The sequence below is a fragment of the Penicillium cataractarum genome (genome assembly GCF_028827025.1).
Source record: "Penicillium cataractarum strain IBT 29864 chromosome Unknown utg000007l, whole genome shotgun sequence".
Lineage (NCBI taxonomy): Eukaryota > Fungi > Ascomycota > Eurotiomycetes > Eurotiales > Aspergillaceae > Penicillium > Penicillium cataractarum.
In genome coordinates, this window is record NW_026622743.1 from 1,661,754 (window position 1) to 1,688,060 (window position 26,307).

A 26,307-nucleotide genomic window follows, 5' to 3' on the forward strand; every position below is an offset into this window, starting at 1 on the left:
TGCATTAAAGCTGTAAATAATATAGTAAGGCAGAAGACTCTTTAGTAATCAATCGAATATATGGTATATATAAACCTTCTACTGTTTAACTCTAGTAAACTAATAATCTGCTCTTCTAATCTAGGCCGAAAACACACCACGTTCGAAGCCGTCTTTCAGTGAGGAGTAATGGAAACGATGTCAGGTTAGATTTATCACTAAATCAAACCTTCCTTTTCAAATCCTTGCGTATAAAGACCTTGCCGACCTTATATTAATGGCTCGGCTAGCCACGTCAAACCCTATACTCCTTACCCCTCGAACTGCTCGGCGTCGTCTTCGAAAGATCGTGCAAGAGGATTAGCATCGTATCCTATTAGACCTCCTACTAAACGCGAAGCTTTCTATCGCTCTTGATTGTTAGATATCTCCCTTTTAATAGGCCTTTATGGTAATTACTGGTTACTTCCTCGACTAAAACTGGAAGTACCGGGAGATCCTTCTTAGCTTTGAACCCTTACATGGAAAGCACTCCGGCGTTAATCTAGGCCAGGTTCTATTTGAATGCCTATAGGAGTATCGTATTATAGATCGGGTGCTTACTATTACGACTGATAACGCATCGAATAACGATACTCTGGTTGGTAATATGTAGACGTTAATGTAAGCCCTAGACCTTCTAAACTATATTCTAATTGTCCGAATTCCTTGCTTAGCGTATGTTATCTAACTTAGTCTGAAGGATCTCCTCGCGATGATGAAGCTCGACCTAAAAAACGAGAGTATAGACCGGTAGTGGTTAGTTGAATAGGATACGTCCCTGAAACATCTTCGAAAGCGAGGTATTATCTATACTCTTGCAAAAGTAAGTCTTACCTTATACCTATTATTTTATCTTATTTTTCAGAGGTCTATCTACTAATTAATATTAGGTCTGTGGTCTAGCTATAGGTGTTAACGCTAGTCCTTAGCGCCGAGAAGCATTCTTAAACCTTTAAAGTAAAGAACTAAAGCTTCTTCCTATTTAGGATGTTAAAACGCGGTGGAATTCAATATTCCTTATGCTTTAGCGCGCTAAGCGGCTCTTAAAGGCGTATGATGAGTACTGTAATGAGTATAACTATCCTTAGTTTAAACTAAACTCAGAAGAGTGGCGCTAGGTTGACTACCTTCTTTGTATCACCCAACCCTTTCACTAGTGGACCACGGCTATCTCTAAGATTAAAGACGTTATAATCTATTAGATCTTTCGAATATATAATAAGCTATTCGACCATTTTGACTTCTCTATTAGCTAACTGAAGCGAAAACGGGTTCCTTGGAAGGAAATAATGCGTAGGGCGCTTGAAGTAGGCCGTCAAAAGCTCTCTGACTATTATAGCTAGACCGACGCTTATGGTAATCTGTATATAATCGGCACTATCCTTACACCGCGGTATAAGTTGTAATTCTTTTCGAAGCGTGAATAGTCCGATAATAACTACTAATAGCGCAAGACTTACCGAGGCTATATAGAAAAATACCTCGAGCCCTACTAATAGCGCTAAAAGGAGACACGATAGTTATAGTTTAGCCGACTTTCTACTTAGCAGAAGGATAATATTGAGTTGCTCTTAGATAATGATAACCCTTCCGAGCCCTCCTAGTCCTAAGAGAAATAAACTGGCCCTATATTTAACGATGAGCTTACACATTATCTTAATAGTGGTATATTTCTACTATTCGAATATCCGCTGATTTTTCATTCTAACCTTTCTTTAATAGGAACACTGAATAAGAATCCTTGTGACTTCTGGCGGGAGCATGAGCATCAATATCCTACCCTTGTAAGCATAGTACGCGATATATTTACTATCCCTGCTAGCGGTGCTGGAGTTGAGCGTCTCTTTAACTCTGCTCGTGACGTGTGCCACTATCGACGGGGTCGTCTTAATGAGACCGCTATATAAGACCTTATGATGTATCGCTATATTTCCGAGTTTGATCTTGATATAACAGATATTATAGGTGAATCCGATGAGGAGGAAGAATCTACCGCCGAGGAGAGACAGTAAGTAGCGCTACGAAGAGAGGCAAAACTAGGTCAATTTACCCTAGTTCTAATTAGCGATAATGAAGAGGATGACGATGAAGACGAAGACAGAGATAAAGGTGAAGACGAGGGTGAAGATATGAACTCCGTTCCTTTAGACGCCTATATACTATCTGCTACGTCCTAACCTAGCTAGCGAGCTCTAGGAAAGAGACGAAAGAGCGTGGATTCTTACGAAGATAATGAGACTAAACCTTAACTACCCCCTTTACCGCAGGATAAGGAGAGCTACAGTCAAATGAGGACGTCTGGAAGAGCAAGGAAACGTCTAAGAAACCTAGATGACTACGATGTAATATACGAATAAATCTACATTTCCCATCTTTTATTAAGTCTCTATCGAGAATCTATAGAGCTATCTAGAGTAATATAGTAAGCATATTACTTAAAAATACTAGGAAAAGCGCACAATTTATGCCACTCGCAGGTTTTTAACTGTTTGCACTGTTTATAGTCCCGTGGGAAAGTCCCGTACTCCCATGGGAGTCCCACGACCATTCTAGTCCCGCCTATAGGACTAAAGGTTAGTCCCAACTCCCGTCCACGGCGGGAAGTCCCAGGTCCCACGGTGGGAGTCCCGTGGGAGATGTCAATGTCTAGTCTCACCAAGTGCCTACCTAGGCAGAAGCATACTGAATTCATCAGACAACTAGGTATAGAGATACCACCTCCTATCTAGTTATTCTGTTTCTCCTTTCTCTCATTCAGTTCTCACTTTGCTCTCATTCCGCTCTCACATCGAGAACTGAGGGGGCGTGTCAACATGTGGATGTTGTGGGGTTATATGACGAAGGACCCACTCATATAACCCCTCTCTATATATAGATCTTCTTCTATAAAGATCTAATAGATTGATCCTCAACGATCTCGCATATGATTGCCTACCTAAGCAAGAGACTCTCAACACTCTGATTCTGTTGATTTATCATGTGATCCTTTGCTATGTTTCTTGTGATATAAATACTGCTATGTTTCCTAGTTAAATTGAATCAAGTTTATCACCCTTTGTGATCTCTCTTCTAGATCAGTGGTACTCTTCCACAATCGTGGTACTTCTCCTTCATAGAAGTGCGCACGACCGATAGACTCATAACCGTGTATTCAGACACTATTGAGTATTTACCAATCTTTATGCATACTATCGTCTTGTGTGTATAACCACGACTTTATGGTCACCGCCTAGAGTCCGACAATTTCCTAGACTAGTCTTATCCCTCGGAGGTCCGCCGAAAGGTCGCCGAATTGATAAAGGATCTAGCGTATTACTTCGACGTTTCGGAGTAGGCTTACCGTAAGTAGTATAAGTTAACCGGGACTAAGACTAATATTAAGGTAGAATCTATAGGTTATAGGTTTCGGCGCGTTCTAACTAGTATTTCGATAATAAACCTAAGACGAATACGATACGCTTCTCGCGGTCTATCGGACTCGGCTTCCTGATATCCCGCCCCCTAGTCCCTTTAATACTACTAGGGAGAAGGTAGAGCGCTTCTCTAAGTAACTCCTTCGCCTAGTTCCTAGCGACGAGAGATATATCACTTAGATACTCGGAAAACGGGCCTTTTTCGATAGTATTCGGGAGGCGGTTCGCGAGGCTTAGGATAACCTTAATTCGGACGCGGATAATAATACCTCTATCGGCGGAGATAAGTTAGAGGAGCGGATAATAATCGATTTCCCTCTGCCCCTAGAGCGGATCTAGAGTTACCCTTTACCCTTCCTTTACCTAGTAACGCTAGGTAGTTTCTGTTAATATATAGATGTTATGGGGTCATATGTTACGGAACTCTCACGCAATAGCGCTAATGCGGGGACAAGGGACGTTGATACCCAATCAACTTGGATCAGTCAGCAAGAGCTAGGATTGGATAACGTTACAAGGTATAATCGTTACGTTACCACGACAGCCAACACTCACGTGACCCATCATACCCCAGGATATAACGAGCGGATAACGCTACACGCTCGGATCAGACCTACAGCTCTGACCCGATTATAGCCCTCGCTATGATCCATCATAGCTTAGGATCGGAAGGACCAGATATATAAGGACACTCATTTCAGCATCATATATTTAGTTCTTCGCGATCAATCATTCAAGTTACTAGGATAGCACCTTTCATACATTATTACTTGGTTACTACCTTTAGTACTTTGCACTTCACAGTTCACCTTCAAGACAACCCAACCTACAAGTAGGGGATTCACTCCGTGGTAACACTTAGTGATTGACTTACTTAGCGCGCACTTCTAGCACGTTCTATAAGATACTCAACAGGATCCATCCCGCAGTAAGGCCTCGCGAGGCAACGGTACGATTGAGAGATACTCTTGGAATCCGAAGTCAGGATTCAGGCAAGTATAACCCGTCGAGCAACCTAACTTCATAGTAACCAATCGGCTACGCGTAACACATTGATCGCCCTGTCTTTAAACCGTGAAGCAAAGTCATTATGGCAGGCAACGACAGCATCCCACGAGGAAAGACTCCTCGCCCTCTAGCGGCACGAGAGGACGACTGGGAAGACGAGCAGGAAAGGAAAATCCAGGCACTTCAGGAAACCATCAAGAGACTTAAGAGCAACCTAAACACCCTAGGAGGCAACTACAACGAACATACAGCAAGCGTGAAGGACCACATGGAGTAACTCCATGCCCAGGTCGTCGCTTCTACACCAGTAACTGCTATTAGGGCACCGAAGCTTCTAAAGGCTAAGACCTTTAACGGTACCCGAAGCAAGCTACGAGGGTTCCTTACTCAGATAGACATCCATATCGACGTCAACAAGGGACGCCTCATTACCGAAGGAAGTAAAGTCATCTTCGTGTCAGCCTACCTCAGAGGGCAGGCATAGGACTAGCTTAAACCCTACATCAGAGAATACTACGAAAAGGTCAACACCGAATAGTCTACTACCACTTAAGCTATCTTCAGTAGCTACACCACGTTCAGACAACACCTGGAACGAACTTTCGGTGATATTGACGCCAAGAAAACAGCTAAACGGAAGCTGAAACGCATTCGACAAACCGGGTCAGTATCGACCTACACGGCCGAATTCATGCAACTTGCAGCGATACTACAATGGGAAGACTACGCTTTGATTCCGTACTACGACCACGGACTCAAGCCACACATCAAAGATGAACTTACACGGATCGACCGACCCGACACTATGGAAAAACTCATCGACACAGCGGTACGGATTGACAACCGTCTATATGACCGACAAATGGAGAAAAGAGAAATTGAAGGATGGCGCCGAGGCACTAGCCGGCCATTACACCATCGTTACGATAAACGACCAAACAGACCTAGTAGGGATAGCGATCCCTATGGACCACGACTAATGGAGCTTGACGCAGCGAGACTCCTAGCTAAAGAAGAAAAACGACGAAAAGATAATAACTTATGCTTTGAATGCGGAAAAGCAGGACATCGGGCGCGTGAGTGCCACAATCGGCGCAACAACGCAAAACTATGGGCGCGTGAGCGTAACGGGCGCAACCACGCAAAGCCATAATAGCTACGGGCAACTTAAGACGAGATACGACCCTAATAACTCAGGGCCACCTACGACGGGACAGAGCGCCTAAAGGAAGCCATTACTAAGGCTACTCTAGATGAGTATGAGCACCTAAAGGACCAGGTCACCAAGTGGGCTACCGAGAAGCCACTGGTTAGGAAAGAACCTAAGGTCAAACAACTAATCTAAGACGAAGTCGACGAACTATTAGCTAAGTGGATAACTTTGAGTCCAGAGCAAATCGATAAGCTACGGCAACGATCGAAGGGAAAAACCACGGATACCTTCGAAAGTAACGACGAATACCGCGGCCTAAACAGCGTAGAGTACGCGACGGAATTTCCCGAGATTGATTAGGAAAATATTGAGAGTTAAGGGTGGACCTAGTACGGTCCCTAGAACACCACCGACTCCTAGGAACTATCCGACGATTCCCAGGAGTGGGGCGTAGGGATCCTGAAGACACTAATCGAGACACCAGGAACCCCGGAGATCCCAGAAACTCTACCCTAGCTCCCAGAAACGGATACTACTATATAGCCTTAGAAGAAACCCCAGAAGGCGGAAGTAATTGCAGACATCAACCGTATACAGAATGAACTCCACGGCTTATTCAGGAATCATGAGGGAGACATCGGCAACAAGATCGACCGAACACTCGAACTCACCGACTAACTATACGAACTACACAAACTGAAACCTGAAATTAAGGATGGGTTTTGCCTATGTTAGCAGACTTAGTGTTCGTGCTAAGGATACGCTCGATACCCGGATCACCGACTAAGATCTACGACCGGATGTTACGATAATAACTGTATGACACATTATTAAGGAAAGATCGACAGAAGCCTGGAACCTAAGCCGCTACGATGGGAAAAGAAACCTAATTGGAGCCCAGAATACGCGGGACTCTGGCACGGAGACCGGAGGATAAACAACGAATAATACCTTGTAGCCACGGCGTGGGGCTTATATTTGAAGATCACTGCTAATATCGCGTTTCGACTAACTAGAGTGATGATCGACTCGGGTGCGGTAGGAAACTTCATGAGCACACGATATAAGCAACAACACAAGATCCAAGGCGTGGAGAAGCCGCGACCTACACCTATTATTAGGCTCAACGGAGAGAGCCTGGGGCTAGGGATCACGCACGAAAGTAGCATGCTGCTAGTGGTTATCGGTGACTATTTTGAAGTCATTAACTTCGACATAACACCACTCAGAGAATATGACGTGGTACTTGGAGTACCATGGTTGAGGAAGCATAATCTAACCATTAATTGGCGGACAGAAAGCATCGTCTTCGATAGCTGCTCGTGTCGATAGACTAGTGAGGTATGGACCGGAAGAATTGAGCGAGTAACGCTGAAGAGACCTAGCTCGGGGGAAGCAGGTACTTATGAGGACCCCTAAGAAGGAAAACTTAAGGGGAGTTTTCGGCCAGGAGGCAGGCCTAACAAACGAACGAGCGATATTAGAGATATCGCCACCACGGAATAACGACTAGACATGACAGACGAGGAACTAAGTGAATATGTTCTCGTCCAAGACGACGTAACGACCCTCTGTGCAACAGGATCACTAGAGGAAGAGCATAAGATTCCTAAGGAATACACAGAATTCCAGGATGTGTTTACGCCACCACTAGACGGTGAGCTACCAGAGCATGGTCCGTTTGACCATGAGATCAAGATCAAGGACGGCCAAGAACCAAAGTTTATGCCGATTTACCCACTGTCGCAAAAGGAGTCAGCGATACTGAAGGAATATATCGAGGACAACCTCAAGAAGGGGAACATTCAACACTCGAAATCGTTAGCAGGATACCCAATCCTGTTTGTACCCAAGAAAGGAGGAGAACTCAGGATGTGCGTTGACTACCGATAACTCAACGATATCACCATCAAGGACCGGTACCTATTGCCGTTGATCAACGAAATCCAAGATATCATTCAGGGAGCGAAATACTTTAGTAAATACGATATTACTAACGCCTACAACCGACTTAGGATCAAGGAAGGGGACGAATAGAAAACGGCATTTAGGACTAAATTCGGACACTTCGAATATAAGGTTATGCCATTCGGACTCACTAACGCACCGGCATCGTTTTAACGATTTATCTTTCACGTTCTAAACGGATACCTCGATAAGTTCGTCATCGCGTACCTCGATAACATCCTCGTATTCTCAAAAACCGAGGAAGAGCACATTCAACACAACAAAAAGGTGCTATAACGGTTAAGAGAGGTAAAGGTTACACTTAAGCTCAAAAAATGTGAATTCCACGTCCAGAACACCAGCTTTCTCGGATACACCATTAGTCCCGATGGACTCGGAATAGAGGAAGACAAAGTCAGAAGCATCCTCGAATGGCTAACACCGACATACGTCAAGGACGTATAAAGCTTTCTTGGACTCGCCAACTACTACCGGAAGTTGATACCGCAATACTCGAAATATGCGGCCGGACTCTACCGATTCACTAAAAAGGGAATACCGTTCAAATAGGACGACGAAGCGGAAAAATCGTTCGCCGCACTTAAAGAAATATACAATAAACTAGCTAGACAGGCAATCGTTGCAACGTTTAACTACGACTCACCGATCATCATCGAAACCGACGTATCAGACTTCGCGCTCGGAGCATAGCTCATGTAACCAGGAAAGGACGGCAAGCTCAGACCTATCGCTTTCTGGTCTCGCAAAATGATCCTAGCAGAGCTTAACTACGATGTCCACGATAAGGAGCTACTAGCTATAGTGTCGGCATTCTAAACATAGAGGGTATACTTGGAAGGAGCAAAGCATACTGTGACGGTCAGAACGGACCACCATAACTTAACATACTTCACTATAACAAAGAAACTCACCCGACGACAAGCCAGATATGCAGAAACACTGGCCGAATACGATTTCAAAATCGAACACTGTAAGGGAACTAAGAACGTAGTAGCGGACGCGCTAAGTCGACGACCGGACTATGAACTTAGAACCAAGGAGGCAGTACCCGCGATCCTAACCACGGATCAGGAAGGAAACATCGTCTATAACTATCAAATACTCGCAGCAACCAGCGAATTGTAAAACGATGAATGGATCGAAAGGATTCGAGAAGCAACCACTAATGACGAATCTATGCAGAAGATCCTAGGCAATAGCACTGCACTAACTAGGGACGGCTTAGTCTACATCCACAGTTTAGTGTACGTTCCTGGGAACCTTCAAAACGAAATCATCAAATTGCATCACGACGAGATAACACAAGGACACCACGGGATTGAGAAAACCATCGAGAAAATTACACGAAATTACTATATCCTAGCACTACACAGAAAAGTCAAAAAATATATTCAGCAATGCGATTCATATTAACGAAATAAGGCATCACGACATGCACTATACGGAGAAATAGAACTAGCGGAAGTACCAAAGCGACCATGGGAATAGATCATAATGGACTTCATCACGAAATTACCTATCTCGGAAGGAAACGACATGATCATGGTAGTCGTCGACCGACTAACCAAATACGCACACATGATCCCAACAACGGAAAACATCGACGCGCAGCAAATGGCGCAAATACTACTTCGACAAGTATTCATTCATCATGGAACACCGAGCAAAATCACCTCGGACAGGGACAAGTTATTCACATCCAACATATGGCAATCATTGGCGGATCAACTCGGTATTAAGCATAGACTCTCCACCGCGTACCACCCACAGACTAACGGACAAACAGAAAGGGTCAACCAGACCTTAGAGCAATACCTTCGACACTACGTGAACTTCCAACAAAACGATTAGACAGGATTACTACCAATAGCACAATTTGCATACAACAATGCAATGCATTCGGCAACGAAAGAAACACCATTCTTCGCAAATTACGGGTTCAATCCCACCATCATCGGAGAACCAATAGGGAAACAACCACTCGCAGAGTCATCAAGGCTACTAGCGAACGGGTTAAAGCAACTTCACCTTCAACTTTCACGAGACATCGAGTTTCTGAATATACGCATGAAATTCTACTACGACCAATCGCGCCAGGAGGCGCCAGACTTTCAAAGGGGGAGAAAGTTTACCTTCTGCGACGCAATATTCGCACCAGACGACCCAGTGCAAAACTCGACCACCTTAAATTAGGACCATTTGAAATCGCAGAAAAAACAGGACCACTCAATTATCGTCTAAAGCTACCAGATAGCATGCGGCGTATTTATGCAACATTTTATGTCTTATTACTGGAGAAAGCACCTAAGAACGCCGAGATCGCTACTAATGTCGAACTAGAAGAAGAAACGGAAAACGAATATAAGGTCGAGAAGATCCTAAACACAAACAAAGTCAACGGAAAACCCCACTACTTAGTGAAGTGGAAGGGATACGATACCTCGGAAAACACATGGGAACCTATCGAGAACCTGATAGGCTGCCACCAGCTAGTTCGACAGTTCCACTAGCAGGAGAAGGGGACCTAGTAGCATCACCCAACCAGGAAGGGTCCAGGTCGACCCAAGAAAACGATAGGTCGTTTAATAACTGAGTCAGAGTAGGATCCTCTAACGTCGCCGCAAGAACTTGGCCTTCGGCCGTGGCAGATTAAGAAACACCGGTCGCGGCACGGGCGCTCTCTACAGTACGCTCTTTTTGTTCGGACTCGAAGCGTTCTCGCTCTATACGCTCGAGCTCTTCTTTTTCACGACGCTCCAATTCTTCCAACTCAGCAATCTCTTTATATTCACGAGCAATGAAATCACCGGCACGGCTCCGAAGGAGAGCCTCATGACGCTCAAGACGCATAACCTTGGCCATCGCCTCTTGGCTCGCGATCAGAGTAAGGCGACGCGCCTTAGCAATTTCCTCTTGCATTTTCACCAACCGCCGCTATTCGGCATCGGAGTAAGTCGGTTTCGACATCACGCACTTCGAATTCCCGGCACGAACACACTCGCTACAACGATCGGAGGTGCCAGATTTAATGCAAGACTTATAGAGACGAACACAACGGTCGCAAGGAGAAATGGAACGATACCCTTCCTCCTCGATGCGTTGACACAAGCGGTTCTTCTTGACAGACGCCTTCGAAGATATGGTCAGCACCACCACAAAGGGACATTAACGGAGGGAAGCCAACAAAGCACACTTACGGGGGAAACACGCTATTTAAACGATCTTTGAGGACAAAGACCTGCGGAAGGAGGGGGTGATGTTACGGAACTCTCACGCAACAGCGCTAATGCGGGGACAAGGGACGTTGATACCCAATCAACTTGGATCAGTCAGCAAGAGCTAGGATTGGATAACGTTACAAGGCACAATCGTTACGTTACCACGACAGCCAACACTCACGTGACCCATCATACCCCAGGATATGACGAGCGGATAACGCTACACGCTCGGATCAGACCTATAGCTCTGACCCGATCATAGCCCTCGCTATGATCCATCATAGCTCAGGATCGGAAGGACCAGATATATAAGGACACTCATTTCAGCATCATGTATTTAGTTCTTCGCGATCAATCATTCAAGTTACTAGGACAGCACCTTTCATACATTGTTACTTGGTTACTACCTTTAGTACTTTGCACTTCACAGTTCACCTTCAAGACAACCCAACCTACAAGTAGGGGATTCACTCCGTGGTAACACTTAGTGATTGACTTACTTGGCGCGCACTTCTGGCACGTTCTGCAAGATACTCAACAGGATCCATCCCGCAGTAAGGCCTCGCGAGGCAACGGTACGATTGAGAGATACTCTTGGAATCCGAAGTCAGGATTCAGGCAAGTATAACCCGTCGAGCAACCTAACTTCACAGTGACCAGTCGGCTACGCGTAACACCATATAACGAAGGACCCACTCATATAACCCCTCTCTATATCTAGATCTTCTCTATAAGATACTATAATCTAAAAACCTACTTCGTCCGCTCCCACGGAGATTCTAAAGTGCCCTTTATAGCGAATTAAATTAAAGGAAAGCGAGTAATATATATATCGGACTCCAGGCGGTGACCATAAAGTCGTGGTTATACACACAAGACGATAGTGTGCATAAGATTGGTAAATACTCAATGTAGTGTCTGAATACACGGTTATGAGTCTATCGGTCGTGCGCACTTCTATGAAGGAGAAGTACCACGATTGTGGAAGAGTACCACCGATCTAGAAGAGAGATCACTAAGGATGATAAGCTTTATTCAATTTAGTTAGGAAACATAGCAGTATTTATATCTTAGAAACATGGTAAAAGATCACATGAGAAAGCAAAGAGTATTGGAGTGTTAGATAGTCTCATGCCTAAGTAGGCAATTCAATGCGAGTATGCAATTCAATGTAAGATCGTTGAGGATCAATCTGATAGATCTTATAGAGAAGAAGATCTAGATGTAGAGAGGGGTTATATGAGTGGGTCCTTCGTCATGTGACCCCACAACATCCACATGTTGACAATAGGCCTAGTTGAATTGAATTGTTCCTAGCAGTAGAAGATAGAAGATAAGAAGGAAAGGATACGTGTGTGTAAGAAGGAAGGGGGTGGTTAAATTCGTAATTAAAAGGGTATGAAAGGCTTGGCAGTAATTTAGCCCCTACTGGGTGCCGCCAGGGTTTCCACTGGGTGCCAACAGGGTTACCCCTCATATAACCCCTCTCTACATCTAGATCTTCTCTATAAGATCTATCAGATTGATCCTCAACGATCTTGCATTGAATTGCATACTCGTATTGAATTGCCTACTTAGGCAGGAGACTATCTAACACTCCAATACTCTATCCTTTCTTATGTGATCTTTTACCACGTTTCTATGATATAAATACCGCCCTGTTTCCTAGCTAAATTGAATCAAGTTTATCATCCCTTTTGATCTCTCTTCTAGATCGGTGGTACTCTTCCACAATCGTGGTGCTTCTCCTTCTTAGAAGTACGCACGACCGATAGACTCATAACCGTGTATTCAGACACTACATTGAGTATTTACCAATCTTATGCACACTATCGTCTTGTGTGTATAACCACGACTTTATGGTCACCGCCTAAAGTCCGACATTAATTTATTCTTTCAATCTGCCTACCACTTCACTTGCCTATTTAGGCAACTATCTATTCCACCTATCTACCTATACTATCTACTACCTACCTACCCTACCTATCCTACCTACCTATCCTATCCTATATAGCTATATCATATAGCTATACACGAAGGTTAAGTATACCCACAAGCTTCCTATACGCTAATCATACCCTCGGCTTGCTGATAGAGGTAACCAGCTAAAACAGGGCGTCCGGTACCGTGCGATCCGGAAATACGGTATCATTTCGGGGCGGCGACGTTCCTAGGACCGGCCGGCGAGAGGTAAGCAAAATGAAGCGTAGGGGGTTAAATTGAGACTGCCATTTACGAGAAGTTGCTAACTGGCGTAGTTCCTGAGATATTTCAAAAATTCAAATCGGCGCTGAAGTTGTTGTTTTGTAGGAAGAAGATAATCCCGGGGTTGTAGGCATTGTCGAACTGCGCGTGACATGCCTTACAGAGGAAGATGGCATTCTCCTTCCCCTTGAGGTTGGCCCTAGCGGGGATAAGGCCCGCTCTGATCAGCGGTCTCAAGACTAATCTCAAGACTAAGTTACCCGCGCTTAAGGTTATAGTTAGAAGCGGAAGAGTTAGGATATAGACGACGATGACGATAAGGAGAAGCCCAAAGTATAGGAAGAAGATAAGGACGAGGACGATTTGGGCCGTGAGGTTACTTTTAACCCTAAGGCGAAGTAGAAGCGTAATACTAACGCTAGTAAGTCTCCGGAAGTTCCCTTCTAGGAGCTAATCTCTCCTCTCTAAGTAAGCGCTACTTTTAGACTCGTAAATTAATAAGATCCTTAGTATTAGCAAGTCTAGATCGTAACGTTACAGTCTCTAGACTTTCGCTAACGTCTAGAGATATAACCCTTTCTGGCTTGGACTTTGGCACAACCCATTCCGGGGTGGCATAGGCTCAAGTATATAATGTAAGTCACCGTGTGCAAACAATCGCTACTACGAGATTTTCTCACTCTCTGGTCCAGCCCGAATCTCCTTACCTGATCAACAAATGGCCGGTTGCCATGTCCGGTTCCATTGGGGTTACGGCCAGCGAGAAAATGCCCAGTGAGATGGCATTCACCTACAATTGGCACATTGTCAAGTCTCTCTGCTCCGACAGCACCATGGCACCGTTCAAACTACTGATATTCGAACGCTGTCATGTCAATTCCCAGGCTCTCGTATTCGCATTCGCATTGGAGGGGCTTCACATGATCGCAAATTGCAAGATAACGAGTTGTCTTTCAGGATGGGACTTTCATATTGCACACAATGCATTTGACAAAGGATGCTGACCATAACGAAATCATTGCTTATCTGAATCAAATGCCCTTTTTTGAAACTTGCCAAAGAATGAATAAACAGAGGCTACATTAAGAAGAATAAAATAGAGCGTAGAACGGCATTCATACACCATAATCTTTATCGACTCCAACGGGATTGCGGATATTACGGTGTGGAGTCCAGGCGAAGCTCTGCGCCTCGTCAAAAACCCCGCGGAGGGGCAGGCACCAATCACGTGATTCGGGACACACCAGCCACGGACTGCGCCACAGAAAAATCGCCGCGAATGAAATCCACAACGGATTCGCCTTTGAAGAAATCCCAGAAATTAAGCAGTTGCCGCATCACACAACCACACACCATGTCTCGACTCGGGAAGTGAGTATTTTCACCCCGCAAAAATTCCCTCGAATCTGTGCCTAACTTTTTCTCTTTCAAATTCACAGCAACGCCGACTGGGCCGACGATGATGAGTACGATGATCCCTCAGCGCTGCCCGCAACCCAAATCACCGAAAACAAAGATGGCACCAAGACGGTCGTTTCCTACCGCTTCAACGACGAGAACAAGAAAGTGAAGGTCACTCGCAGAATTAAGGCTACCGTTGTCCGAGAGCACGTCAACCCACAGGTGGCCGAGCGCCGGTCCTGGGCCAAGTTCGGCCTCGAGAAGGGCCACGCGCCTGGCCCCTCCTTCGACACCACCTCCGTTGGTGAGAACATGGTTTTCCGTCCCAGCACGAACTGGAAGGCTCAGGCTGCCGATGCCGAGAAGAACCCCGAGCAGGGCTCCATGAAGGACCAGCTCAAGGACAAGAAGGTCAAGTGTCGTATTTGCAGCGGCGAGCATTTCACAGCCCGCTGTCCTTTCAAGGACACCATGGCCCCCGTTGAGGAGCCCACTGGTGCTGCGGATATGGGCGCGGACGAGGTTGGCGCTGCTGGTGGTCTGGGTGCTGGTTCCTCCAGCTACGTTCCTCCTCACCTGCGTGGAAAAGCTGGTGGTGCTGCCGGCGAGAAGATGGGTGGTCGCTTCGAGAAGGACGATCTGGCTACTCTCAGAGTTACGAACGTACGTTGCTCTACACTTGGAGGTGCTCTGTGGTTCTATACTAACATCTTCTCTTTCATCTCTACAGGTCAGCGAGTTGGCAGAGGAGCAAGAGTTGCGGGATCTCTTCGAGCGGTTCGGTCGTGTCACCAGAGTTTTCCTTGCCCGGGACCGCGAAACCCAGCGGGCCAAGGGCTTCGCTTTCATCAGCTATGCGGATCGGGGCGATGCTGCTCGCGCTTGCGAGAAAATGGACGGCTGTACGTATTCACCTTTTTCATGGCCACGACCGTGGTCGTGGTCGTGGTCGTGGTCGCCTTGGTCATCTCGAGACAGCAGAACTAACAAACTACTTTTCTTCTTCATTGCAGTCGGTTACCGCCACCTTATTCTTCGCGTCGAGTTCGCCAAGCGCTCTACTTAGATTCGCTTCTCGTTTTTTCCCTTTCACGACACATTTTTTTGGCTGGATTCTCTTTTCTTTTTATCTTTCAGGCGGGCCTAGCTCTATGCTGAAGCTCTTTCCTTTGAAATGTATGATTGATTGATAATGATGATTACCAAAAAGACACCCACCATGTCAGTTACTTGCATTCGTCAGTCTATACAAAAGCAATGGTTTAGAGATTCTTGCATGATTTTTGGTTTGGCGTGGGCCCTTGGTTGGGTTGATATCCTGGATATAGAAATGCTTGATTAAGCTATTCTTTTCATGCTCTACATTGTTATGGATTACAATGGCTGGTATCCATTCTGATAGCTTAGCATGGCAATTTGCCTTGCGCTCGTGGCGACTGCCAGCGTATGAGAAGTGGCGAGCCCGGGACATGTGTCCGTCCACCGTTGTAGTATGGGCACTAACTATGAGATGAGCTCGAAAAGGTACTTGCAACTTATCCATTCTCGATATACAGGTGCTATCTTTGTGTATTCACCTGGGCCATCGCACTAACCAGCCCACCTGCAAGCGTCTGAAGTATACTACAACTACAAGGCCTACGCAAATATCTCGTATGTCACCTATACATCAGCTCTCCAATACCCTCGAAACATACCTTGACAGCTGCCATATACGAGTGAAAGGGATCCAGGTCGCCACTCAGGGGCCCCTGTCACCCGGCAAGGCCATGACTCGAGGACGAAAAGGGCAGGACCCTGAACAAGGCCGCTGCAGCAGTACCTGTCCCTACCCTTGTCTCGTGCTCGAGGCGTGCGGACGGGGATGTATCTGCACAAGCAGCAATGCGGTAAATGACAAAAGCACGTCCAAAGTAAACGTTCCAACAGCGCCTAACGGCCGCTAGCATCAATTGCACAGTTAGCCTTTCAAGGCGATGTTATGCCCCCGACTGCACGGTAACTACGCTATCGACGCCTCGATCACAGATCCTGTGCTCAGTTGCAACGGCATAGATCTATCTAGATCTTGTCCGAGGGCAAGCCAATCCTTCTAGAGCTGTATACACAACCCGTGTAGGTAGATTCAAGGTGTTAATTTCCCGGTCTCGAATTGGGTTGCATCACGTAACATCGGGTGATTCATTTAGGAAAGAGACTTGAGATCAAGGAAACGCTTACCCTTGCGCGAACCACCCGGCACTCAGCCCCGCCGAGAGGGGAAAAAAGACGAGTCTCCATCGAACAAGGGACTTGAGCAGATTTTTTTTCTTCCTCGCCTTCTTTCTCCCGATTTACCATTTGTTCCCTTCTTTGGGTATTGTTTGTCCAGCGTCACGGCTGGGATCCCCAAAAGCTTCAACGTATCACTAGGCCACCGAATTTTCTGAAGCTTCGCCCCCGCCATGCCGACATGCAGTATGACAGGACGACACATGTGAAAGGCGTTCATGACGTTCCAAAGTCCCAGTGACATCGCAGGAGGACACTGGTGTGTCTAAGGGCAGAGACCCACTATCGTGAGATGCCTCGAAGCAATCGACAAGAAGGGTATTTCTTGCCTTGTTTGGTTGCCTGGCGGCTTCGTGCCTTTGAGCGGGTTTTGTCTTGGTCTTTTTTTGTTCTCGTCGTGCGACGAGGCTTTGTGATGGGGTTGGCTGGTGGGTGATGGATAGGTTGCCACGGCGTTGGGGAGGATGGGATGTTGAGATGTTGGCGTTGGTAGGAGGGGACGTTGCAGGTACGTCTTCATCTGGTCTGCATGTTGAGTGCCATGCGAAAAGTGTGTTGCCCTCCTGACAGGCGGCATGGGGGAATTCCGGTCATGATTATCCCAATGGTTGTCGAGATTGTTGAGAAGGTTGAGTATCAGGGATGGCATCCTTGTTCAGTTGGCATTAGTTGATATTCGTATCTTGCTCTTTTCGTTCAGATCGGCAAGAGTAGTCTAGCTACTTGCCGGTCCCTTCATTGATACTGTTCTCCAGTCCCTTAACCCGGGATACCTGGAGCTCAGCTCGTTGGAAGTTGAATCTAACCAACGGTCCAGGATGGCAGTCCAGCAGCTACTTAGTGTGAGGCCCAAATATACCCTTTAGGGAAACTTCTAGAGATCATGATAGACAAGAGTCGTTCGACAAGTCTTCAAGCCCATGACAACAATGGCATAGTTCAAAGCACTGGGCAATTCTACCAGCGATCAGGTTGATAGTCGCCCCAAGTAACCCTTTCATCTCTGCCATACGTTATACACAAGTAACGCATCACAGAACCTTGTGTGCAGTCGGGGAGATGGCTCAAAGTATGGATAAGGAGAAACTAGCAGCCGCAATTGAGTTTTTCCTCGAAATGGAGCTAAGACAGCTGTAAACCACCGTTAGCAAAACTCTTTTCGTTAGTCTCGGCGAAGTCAAAACAGATGCTAAGGATATACTAAGGATAGTACGAGATATGCCTTGGATGCGTTTTGCGACCAGGGTGGTTGAGTCAAGGCTCGTTAAAGTATTTCACACGTGGTTCTTTGGCCGCTATTCTCTGCAAGCCATCGAACCTGGCAAGAGGCAGGGTACCTTTCCTCCCCGTCGTGTATGGTAGCCGGTCGTTGATGTCTCAAACTTTAATGTGAGCGTCTAGAAGGGGAGGGAGCCATGGATCTTGACGGACGAGAGCGCGAATCAACAATGGCCTTAGTTCCGGCCGTGAGAAGCCGATCAACCAACGGTCTCCTGCCTAGTTGGTAGAGTACCCGGTCGTAATGAGTCAAGCAATACCAGGGTTTGATGTCTGATATGCTGACTTGAGGAAATCCAATGCGACCAGAGCAAGGTGTCTCCCGATGCGGACGATTGGTGTCTCTTTGTCTCTCGGAGGCCCGGGATCGACGGGTCCACTACGGGACTTCTCAAGATCCATGATCAACGGGCATGAGAGAGGGATCTGGGGTCACGGAAAACAAGGGAATCGGAAAGGCAGGCCTGGAATATCATCGAATGATGGCCCCCCTCTCGGTATGTATCCATGCAAAGCTTTCCGTCGGTGGCCAATGGTTTTCCCTGTCTTGCGCCCGGAGTGTAAAACGGCCCCCCCCCTTCATCTTCTTGCCTTCTCATGCAATCGCATTCCCGACTTCCCGATGGGATGCCCCAAAAATGTATTATCTCTGACGCGCAGATGCAAACTCGGGGGGGGGGGGGGGGGGGGAGAGGGGGGATCTCCTGCTGCTCTTCCCTGTCAGAAACATGAGAATCCCGGCCAGGTGCAGCCCGGGAATGGCGGTTTGCCCACTGACTGTTGACAAGGGCTCGTCGTACAAAGGACCGAAATGGTTGGATTCAGCTATCTTGTCATGGCGAAATAGCAATTCCATCCACAGTGTCTTCATGTTTTTCGCTGTTTTGCAAAGAGGTGGTCCGATCCTGGGCACGTGCCATATCTAGCCCTGGCTAGAGTCTGGGGGTCATGGCGTCCCAGCCTCCCGGAAGAATCGAAGAGAAAATCAAATCAAATCAAGGTCTGGACATGGAGTTTGTCTCAATAAAGAATATGCAACCCTGAACAGCCTCACTATCGGGTGATTGACCTGGCCCGAACCTTGGTTCTTGGTTGGATTGATGAGTTTCCTGCAATGGCGTCTGGATGGGTTTGATCCACCTAGAAACTCAAATCTTGCCATTGACGGAAATGGAAAAGGGAGTGAACGAGAAGAGTGGAAGAGTAGAAATTATGATATTTCTAATAATAAGATTAATTAGCTCCCGGAACTTGCACTTTTCTGGGAAAGATGGGGGAAGGTACCTGCAGTGGGATAGAGACTAGTGGTAGCAAATCAATTCCGGAGGAGAGGGGAAAATACTTCATTTAGCTCGGTCGCGAATCGGAACTCGGACAATTATTCTCTACTAGTCAGGAGCTTGGTCTCCTTATGTATCTCATACTATGCAATATAGTGACATGTAAAGCTGTACCCGAGCACACTTTCCTGGTCTTCAGACTGTAAGTTGTGATAGATCGGAAATGGTGGAGCCCCGCGAGTTTGGGCGAGTGGAGTCCGGCACGGGTACGGGTCGGATGTGGAGCGAAGGATCAGATCTGATATTTTAGGTCTAATGGACTCGAAGAAAAAGAAAAGGTCTGCTTACCAGTGGTAGCTTCACTAGTTTCTGGAGAAAGATAAGATGGGGATAAATAAACGAGATCGTAAAGAACCCCGCTCAACATGGTGCAGAATTTATTGGTACTTTTGCTCTGGACTAAAGGAAATAACAATAGAGTACAGTACTGTACATACCGTACGGAGTACTTGTCTGGTACATAGTAGTTCCGATGTGAAATTGAGTACATCCACCATACCGATCGTGTCCGTACCATTCTCCACAGTTCAGCAGCACTTGCACAGCGCCTTCTTCCTCGAATTACAAGTCTATTGGACACACCTAAAGAGTCATGAAGAAGTCATTTAACACTCGAGACATACATCTCTCTCTCGTTCACCGCCTCGCCGCACGTATCGTGGCAGTCTTGCCCAAAGCGCAAATCAACATTCCATCACTGTCCAGGTGCAGGCAGCCACGAGCATGGCTTGCTGGCCGAACATCGGCCTTGCTGCCACGGAATATGTTGAGCTCTAAAGCTTGTCGGGTTACCCTTGGAATGGACAGAGGTAATGACTTCGCCTTCCTGCACGTACTGCCGAGTTTGGTACCTCCCCATGCCCGACCTCCAGCTCGAGACCCAGAAGGTGGCCCGTGAGGAAGAACCACCAGCTGCACAACATACCATCGATAACCACCCTCTCGGTCATGGTCCAACTAGTGACTGGTTCCTAGCTTTCCCCAAGTCGATCGATTACGGCAGCGATCCACCAATCAAAGTTAAATCGGCTTCTTTTCCACCAATTTGCCATTCGCCATCTCAATCAACTAGCCTCCTGCAGCATAGGCCGATCGCCCAGCCCCTAATGCAGTTTTGTCCCCATCGATTCGACTGGTGAGCAAAGGGCGCCCCCACTATCGAGCCTAGGATCTGTGGGATCTATGAGTTTCCACAGTCTAGAGTCCACTTTCACCCCCCCCCCCCCCCCAAAAGCACACCCCCAACGAGTCCATGAAGAGAAAATGAATCGTTGCTGCGGTAGCTGTGGAGCTCCATTCTGGAAAATGCAGCCTGGTACGGACCGCAAGTCTACCGGGCTTTCCCGTTGCAGAATGCGTCAGACACGCCTTCTTTGTTTCTTTCAGTCGAAACTCCGTACTTGGTGGGGGTGAGAAACTTAGGCTTTGTCGCCCGGTCTCGCTCTCGCCCTCACCCTCCCAGGTTGGCCTTGATCACGTTGCCCGTCGGAATTCGAGGCGCCCAGCGTGCCCTCCTCCAGGATGCTCCCATTTGTAGTAAAGAAAAGTAGGATTGGCCCCATTGGCGCCTTGGTGTGCCGCCTTGGTCGGGTTCATTCTGTTCACCATTCAGGGTCTGTCGGTGAGGGCATTGCCAGCATGCACTACGCAGCTCGTCGAATGAAAATTGCCGATCGTTTAGCATGCCCTTTCGTCATGCACGTCCCGATGCTCGTGCCTCGACTATCGTTTCTCCATGAAGGATTGAAGAAAGTAGCAAAGATAATCAAAATGTGAAGAGAAAGAAATAATCAAAGGCCCCGGGGACGACTCCGAGAGGTCGCGTCAACTCCAGCCTCATAAATCTTGGTCAGGCAAATGGGTTATTTCCTTGGAACCAGACGAATAATGATTTTCATTTGTTTTTTGCTATTCGGATCCGAGGGATTTCGTTGGCTAGTACTGTCTATTTCGGCCTGCAGATCCCCAAGGTTTGATACATCCAGTCGTCAGGCGACTCTGGGGCCGAGAATCCAGAGGCAGTCTGCACGGCTATCCTGGTTGATCATCTCCATCCTTTCTAGGTTTCATCTTATTTGGATTTGCCTGCAGCATCCCGCTGTCGGGTGTTCGTGCTGGGACATCTGACTTTTTTTTTCTCTTCGGGAGAGCGCCCCCGTAATGGAAAATACATCCAGCACGCTGGTCATTCGTCCCGGTTTCGCCCCAAAGTCCTGAAGTACAGTAAATGGAGGTCCTGAAAAGTACTATCCACTTTGAAGCAGCCCAGTGTCCGTGCAAGCGTCTCCTCGGCTCCTCCCAGGGCACGTAACATGGAGATTCTGACCAATACCATGCTCCATGGACAATCAAACTGTCTAGAGCTCGGGCCAATGAGTCGATGCTACAGTTTCTTTATGGAGACCCGCGCACCTACCCAGCTCCTTTACACTTGGTCGGGGGACAGGGATCTTGATGTCTCCTCCACAGAAAAAAAAAAAAAACAATTAAAAAAATGACGAAAGAGGGAAATTCCCAATTACCCCCAAAAAAAGAAAACAAAAAAGATCGGATTAACCACCATTACGGAGATCCTGGACAGCACCAATTATGGTTGGACCCCTAACGCAAAATTGGCTGCTGGCACCCACTGTAGCGTTGCGAAATACAACGTATTTTCCACCGTCCCTGGCAGGCCCAGATCCTAGCTCTTTCCACATGAACTCGTGGCGATAATGGTCGCCTCTCGGCTCGTTGACTGATCTGAGTCTATTTTCGGGGAGGGGAGGGTCAACCTCTCCACACCATACTACTACCTTCATCGACCCAACTCCAGCCATCCAGCAGAACCGGGGAGGTAAACCAAGCCAGACAATCCAGAACGGGCTCGAGCTTGACCAGGGTTCATCGACCTGGAGTATTTCTGTACGCAATACACCGGGGAGGGGGAATATCATCACGGCCGAAATCAAATAACATCAATTGGATGCGCACCCTTTTCGTCACCATCTAATTCTCTCCTCGTCCTGGTCATTTATTTCTCTTGCTTCCAGCCCAGTCACGAAACATTTCGCCTCTACTCCCTTCTCCTTCAAAAAGAAATTAATCTGATCACTCAGGATTCTAACAAAGGAGGGCTTTTGCATTTACGTCAGGAGCGGAGGGTACTTTCTTATCTGAGAAAGGACCTATAGCCTCTCGTCCCTAATAGCCTCCTCATTCCCCATTGTCTTCCTTTTACCTCGACGAGTGTCAAAGGTACTCGGCAATCGACGGTGGCTTCGATCTTGGGATTCCGGGGAGCTCGGTAGTCCATTGAAGATAGGGTTACAGTACTTGCAGCAAACCTGGTGGACCGCCGTCTACTCTTCTCGTCCTTGTCGGTCTATGCCAGTTACCTTTTGCCCATCAAAAGGCCCGCCCTGCCGTGAATCGATTTGGCGGACGCCAGTCACGCTGGATTACATCACGTAGGTATTCATTTTCCATTTTCCCCATTCTTCCTTTTGCTTTCCTTGTTCTATTACATGGTTTAGCTTTTTTCATTATTATTTCCCTTTTGGTATTCCCAATCCCCGTCTCTTTTATCAAATTATCTTTCTTTTTTTTTCTTTTTTTTGCCCTTGTCGACCTTGTTTTGGAGCCGAATGGCTTTCTGGTCTATCAGAGTGTGCTTGGATCTTCATGATTTAGTGTTCTGGAGACACTAAGTTCTATACTCTGGATTGTTTAATTTGAACTCGGCGAACAATGCCCCTATGACCATCAATGTGAGGATCTCCCAAATAGGAAGGCCATGCTCTTACTCGTGACGCATTCTCTTGGACGGGTCTAGCATCCGCCCAGAGATACTTCCTGCACCGGCTTTTCCGCATTTTCATCGGCCAGAGCCAACTTCGTCTTCAAGTAATGCTCTTATTCTGGTCTTCACCCACTGTTCCTTTCATCTTCTTCCTATTCAACTACCACTCCCTTCCTCTTTCTTCGTGCCTGCTCATTCATTCTTTCTCATACGCTCCATCACACTTACCTTGTTCCTTCTCTTGATTCCTACAGTACTATCCCTGACCTTGATCATACCAAGCGATTTCTCCTTTCCTTTTCGCGTTGTCTGTTAACGAAAATCCACCAAGCCCCGCGGATTTACGTTTCTATCCCGTTGTTTCGTGAACTATACCCCACACAAGCCTTCGCATTCCACCAAACCCCCCGAAGATACCAAAGAGCAAGGAGCCATTTCTGTACCGTTAGGTGAGCAATGGCCGTTGGGAAATAGGCAGAACAGCTCTGCCATGGAACTTGGTCCACTAATCTGGTCGCTCTAGACAACGGTGCCCCTCGCCAATTTTGAGACGTCAATCGCAAAGGCAAGCCGTGGGCGTGTCGCTCGTGTTACCTTACCTGGGTATACTTCAGGGTCCTTGAGGAATTTGCATCATGACAATCAGAATGAATCACTGTAAGTCTGCTGATATGCACGTTTCTCCTCGTTTCCAATTTCATGCTCTCTTCGTACCCTGGTGCTGCAATATCACCATCACCAGCCGTTTTTCGTCTCATATCCCCGAGGTTCTCTCCTACTATGAAGTACACAGCTAAATACCTCCATCCAGCTACTCTCCTTTCGGAACCGTTTGCCATGGACTGCCCGGTCACCACCGATGGGGACTATATCAGCTCCCAGGTAGCAGTATTTCCGACTGACGAGGACGACAACAGCCAACGAGTCGGAGGGCTCGCCTCCATGCCTGTCACCAACGGCGTGCGGTACCACGCACCGCAGTCTGCGATGCAAGACTTGCAGTACGTTATTTTTTCCTTTATTTCTTTCCATTTCTTTGCAGCAGTTTCAATCTGGACTACCTGTTGCGCTCCACTCGGCCCTCTTTCAACATGACAACGGAATCCGGAACCCCCCTGGTCGCTGCGATTCCTCCGGGTCCGGGCAGCTTGGACTTTAGTCCGGCCTGTTTTGATACCTTCCATACTGATCTGCCGCATGCATGCGTTTTGTCCGATGTTTCTGTCCTTTTCTATCTAAGCTTGTGTCCGTGTCCTTTATTGTTATTTTTTTTGGCCAGTGTCTCTTCTCGTGAGCAGCCTGCGGGTTGATTTGCGTCTTTACGCATCATGCTCTACGTGCTGTCCCCGAATAGCTATGGGACTCTCTTTATTTCTACCTGTCTTGTGTCCTTGATGCAGTGGTTTATGATCTATCCTGTGGGATTGTGACGTACTAAACCGATTCTTTCTGATTTCTAGTTATCCCAGCTCGACTGCACTTGCAATGACTCCTCCTGATTCCTGTTCCGGTATGGTTTGGCTTTTGATTTATTGTGTGATTGTGGCTGGATCTTCTAACTGACTGCTTTGAACCCCACTCAGATTCGTTCTCCCCAACGTCTGGTCCTCTGTTTCCTCATATGGCCCAACACCAACATCCCTTTGACCGAGTGCCAGATTTCCGTCGAGTACCATCCCTGTGAGTGGAAATTCTCTCGAATACCCACGAGATAATATCGACTGATTGATTTCCTTGCTATACCTAGCCAACCTCCCACCGGCATGTCAGCCACTATGCAAAGTCCAGTGCACTCTGTGAGCTCTATCTCGGCATTGATGGGACGCAACAATGCGTATTCATCATCATATGCACTCCAGCATGGCATGGGCTTGCCATTGAGTGGAATCAATGATGTCTGTCGCAATCATGGATATTCAGGCACTCCTCGGGCTCTGGATGTTCTGGATCGAAACCAGACCGCTCTACTCCAACAGCCTCAATTGGAATCCCCGCAGCGTCCGCACCCTCAGATAGAGGCACCGCCATTTGAGGAGACGAGCGTTCTTGAATCAATTGTCACGGACTTTGGAGGTACCCAGCAAACCGTCAAACCGGAAGTATATGCGAAGATAGGGCGTGGGTTCTTCCCATCCGATAACAAGTGGACCTGCTACCGACGAAATTACTTTGCTGTGACTTGCAGCTTCAGCCTGCACCCATGGCCTTCGACCGTTCCTCTCTACATTCGCCATGCAGATCAAACTCTGGAGCCGATCCGCAACTTTGCAATGTCCATTTCTGCCATAGTCAATGGGCAATATGGAGAGACCAGAGAGCTCGTGCAGCATACTCCCAAGCGGGATAAACAGTCAGAACGCCCACCACCCCGAGTGCACCTACAACCCTCGCCTCCACAGTCCCTCGCATCCGCTACCACTGGAAACGGAACCCACGGTTTCCAACTTGGCTCGCAATCATTGGACTACAATTCCTCTTTCGCCGCCGCACCTCAACCTCCACAATCACATATGTTTGAGCGGATCCAGTTCCAAAAGGCTACGGCCAACAATGGCAAGAGACGTGCCCAGCAGCAATTCTACAATCTCGTGGTCGAGCTGCAGGCCGAGATCGCAGGCCCAGTCGGTGGAGAATCACAGTGGGTTCTCATTGCCCGTCGACACTCGCATTCAATGGTCGTGCGAGGTCGTTCCCCGGGCCACTACAAGGACGGCAGACGCGATAGCACAGCTAGCATGGGACCCGAGGGAGGGAGTGGAGACGGCAGTGGCAGTACCCTCCCTCACGTCATGGGACAAGCAGCGCGCTCACACCTGCTTCTGTACGACTCACCCCATCGAGGAAGCTTGCCCTACGGGCGAACAGATTACCGCCAGATGCCAACGGCCGAGCACTCGCCGATAAGCGATAGCCCACTCGTCTCATCCTCTTCCTCGTCCGGTTTCGACTACTCCATGATCAACGATACCATGGATCCGATGGACACGTTGAAGACCGAGACTACATTGGACCCCTACCAAGATCCATTCACAGGGGTACCCAATACCCGCACGACCACGAGCGGATTCGACCCGGTCTACTCGACTTACAACGGGTACAGCACGATTCCTAACTCTCGTAGTCTGTGCACCTAGATCGAGGGATAACCTGGCTGGGCCATGATAATCCCGTAATTTTCATTCTGTTCGCGTAGTGTCTTTTTTTCTTTTCAGTTTCATATTCTCAATGTCACTTAGTTTCGAGCGAAATT

The 26,307-nt window shown here is 47.4% G+C and overlaps 5 protein-coding genes across 5 annotated transcripts; all 5 read left to right on the forward strand.

Annotated features, from left to right (window-relative positions):
- Positions 1 to 256: 256 nt before the first annotated feature.
- Positions 257 to 950, forward strand: N7496_008244 (uncharacterized protein; the record flags this gene model as incomplete). The annotated part of the gene is given in 5 exon segments (XM_056701163.1): positions 257 to 328; positions 554 to 619; positions 715 to 777; positions 791 to 844; positions 912 to 950. 5 exon segments carry the CDS (start codon positions 257 to 259, stop codon positions 948 to 950), a joined length of 294 nt encoding a protein of 97 aa, XP_056553226.1.
- Positions 951 to 1,599: 649 nt separating this feature from the next.
- On the forward strand, positions 1,600 to 1,928 carry N7496_008245 (uncharacterized protein; the record flags this gene model as incomplete). Its single annotated transcript, XM_056701164.1, has 2 exons — positions 1,600 to 1,686; positions 1,758 to 1,928. 2 exons carry the CDS (start codon positions 1,600 to 1,602, stop codon positions 1,926 to 1,928), a joined length of 258 nt encoding a protein of 85 aa, XP_056553227.1.
- Positions 1,929 to 1,937: 9 nt separating this feature from the next.
- On the forward strand, positions 1,938 to 2,198 carry N7496_008246 (uncharacterized protein; the record flags this gene model as incomplete). Its single annotated transcript, XM_056701165.1, has 2 exons — positions 1,938 to 2,029; positions 2,087 to 2,198. The coding sequence occupies 2 exons, from the start codon at positions 1,938 to 1,940 to the stop codon at positions 2,196 to 2,198; spliced, it is 204 nt and encodes a 67-aa protein (XP_056553228.1).
- Positions 2,199 to 14,340: 12,142 nt separating this feature from the next.
- Positions 14,341 to 15,486, forward strand: tif35 (translation initiation factor eIF3 core subunit g; the record flags this gene model as incomplete). The annotated part of the gene is made up of 4 exons (XM_056701166.1): positions 14,341 to 14,357; positions 14,426 to 15,050; positions 15,118 to 15,289; positions 15,401 to 15,486. The coding sequence occupies 4 exons, from the start codon at positions 14,341 to 14,343 to the stop codon at positions 15,451 to 15,453; spliced, it is 867 nt and encodes a 288-aa protein (XP_056553229.1). The 3' UTR covers positions 15,454 to 15,486.
- Positions 15,487 to 23,837: 8,351 nt separating this feature from the next.
- N7496_008248 (uncharacterized protein) lies at positions 23,838 to 26,191 on the forward strand (the record flags this gene model as incomplete). Its single annotated transcript, XM_056701167.1, has 4 exons — positions 23,838 to 24,058; positions 24,518 to 24,567; positions 24,641 to 24,737; positions 24,805 to 26,191. The coding sequence occupies 4 exons, from the start codon at positions 23,838 to 23,840 to the stop codon at positions 26,189 to 26,191; spliced, it is 1,755 nt and encodes a 584-aa protein (XP_056553230.1).
- Positions 26,192 to 26,307: the final 116 nt, after the last annotated feature.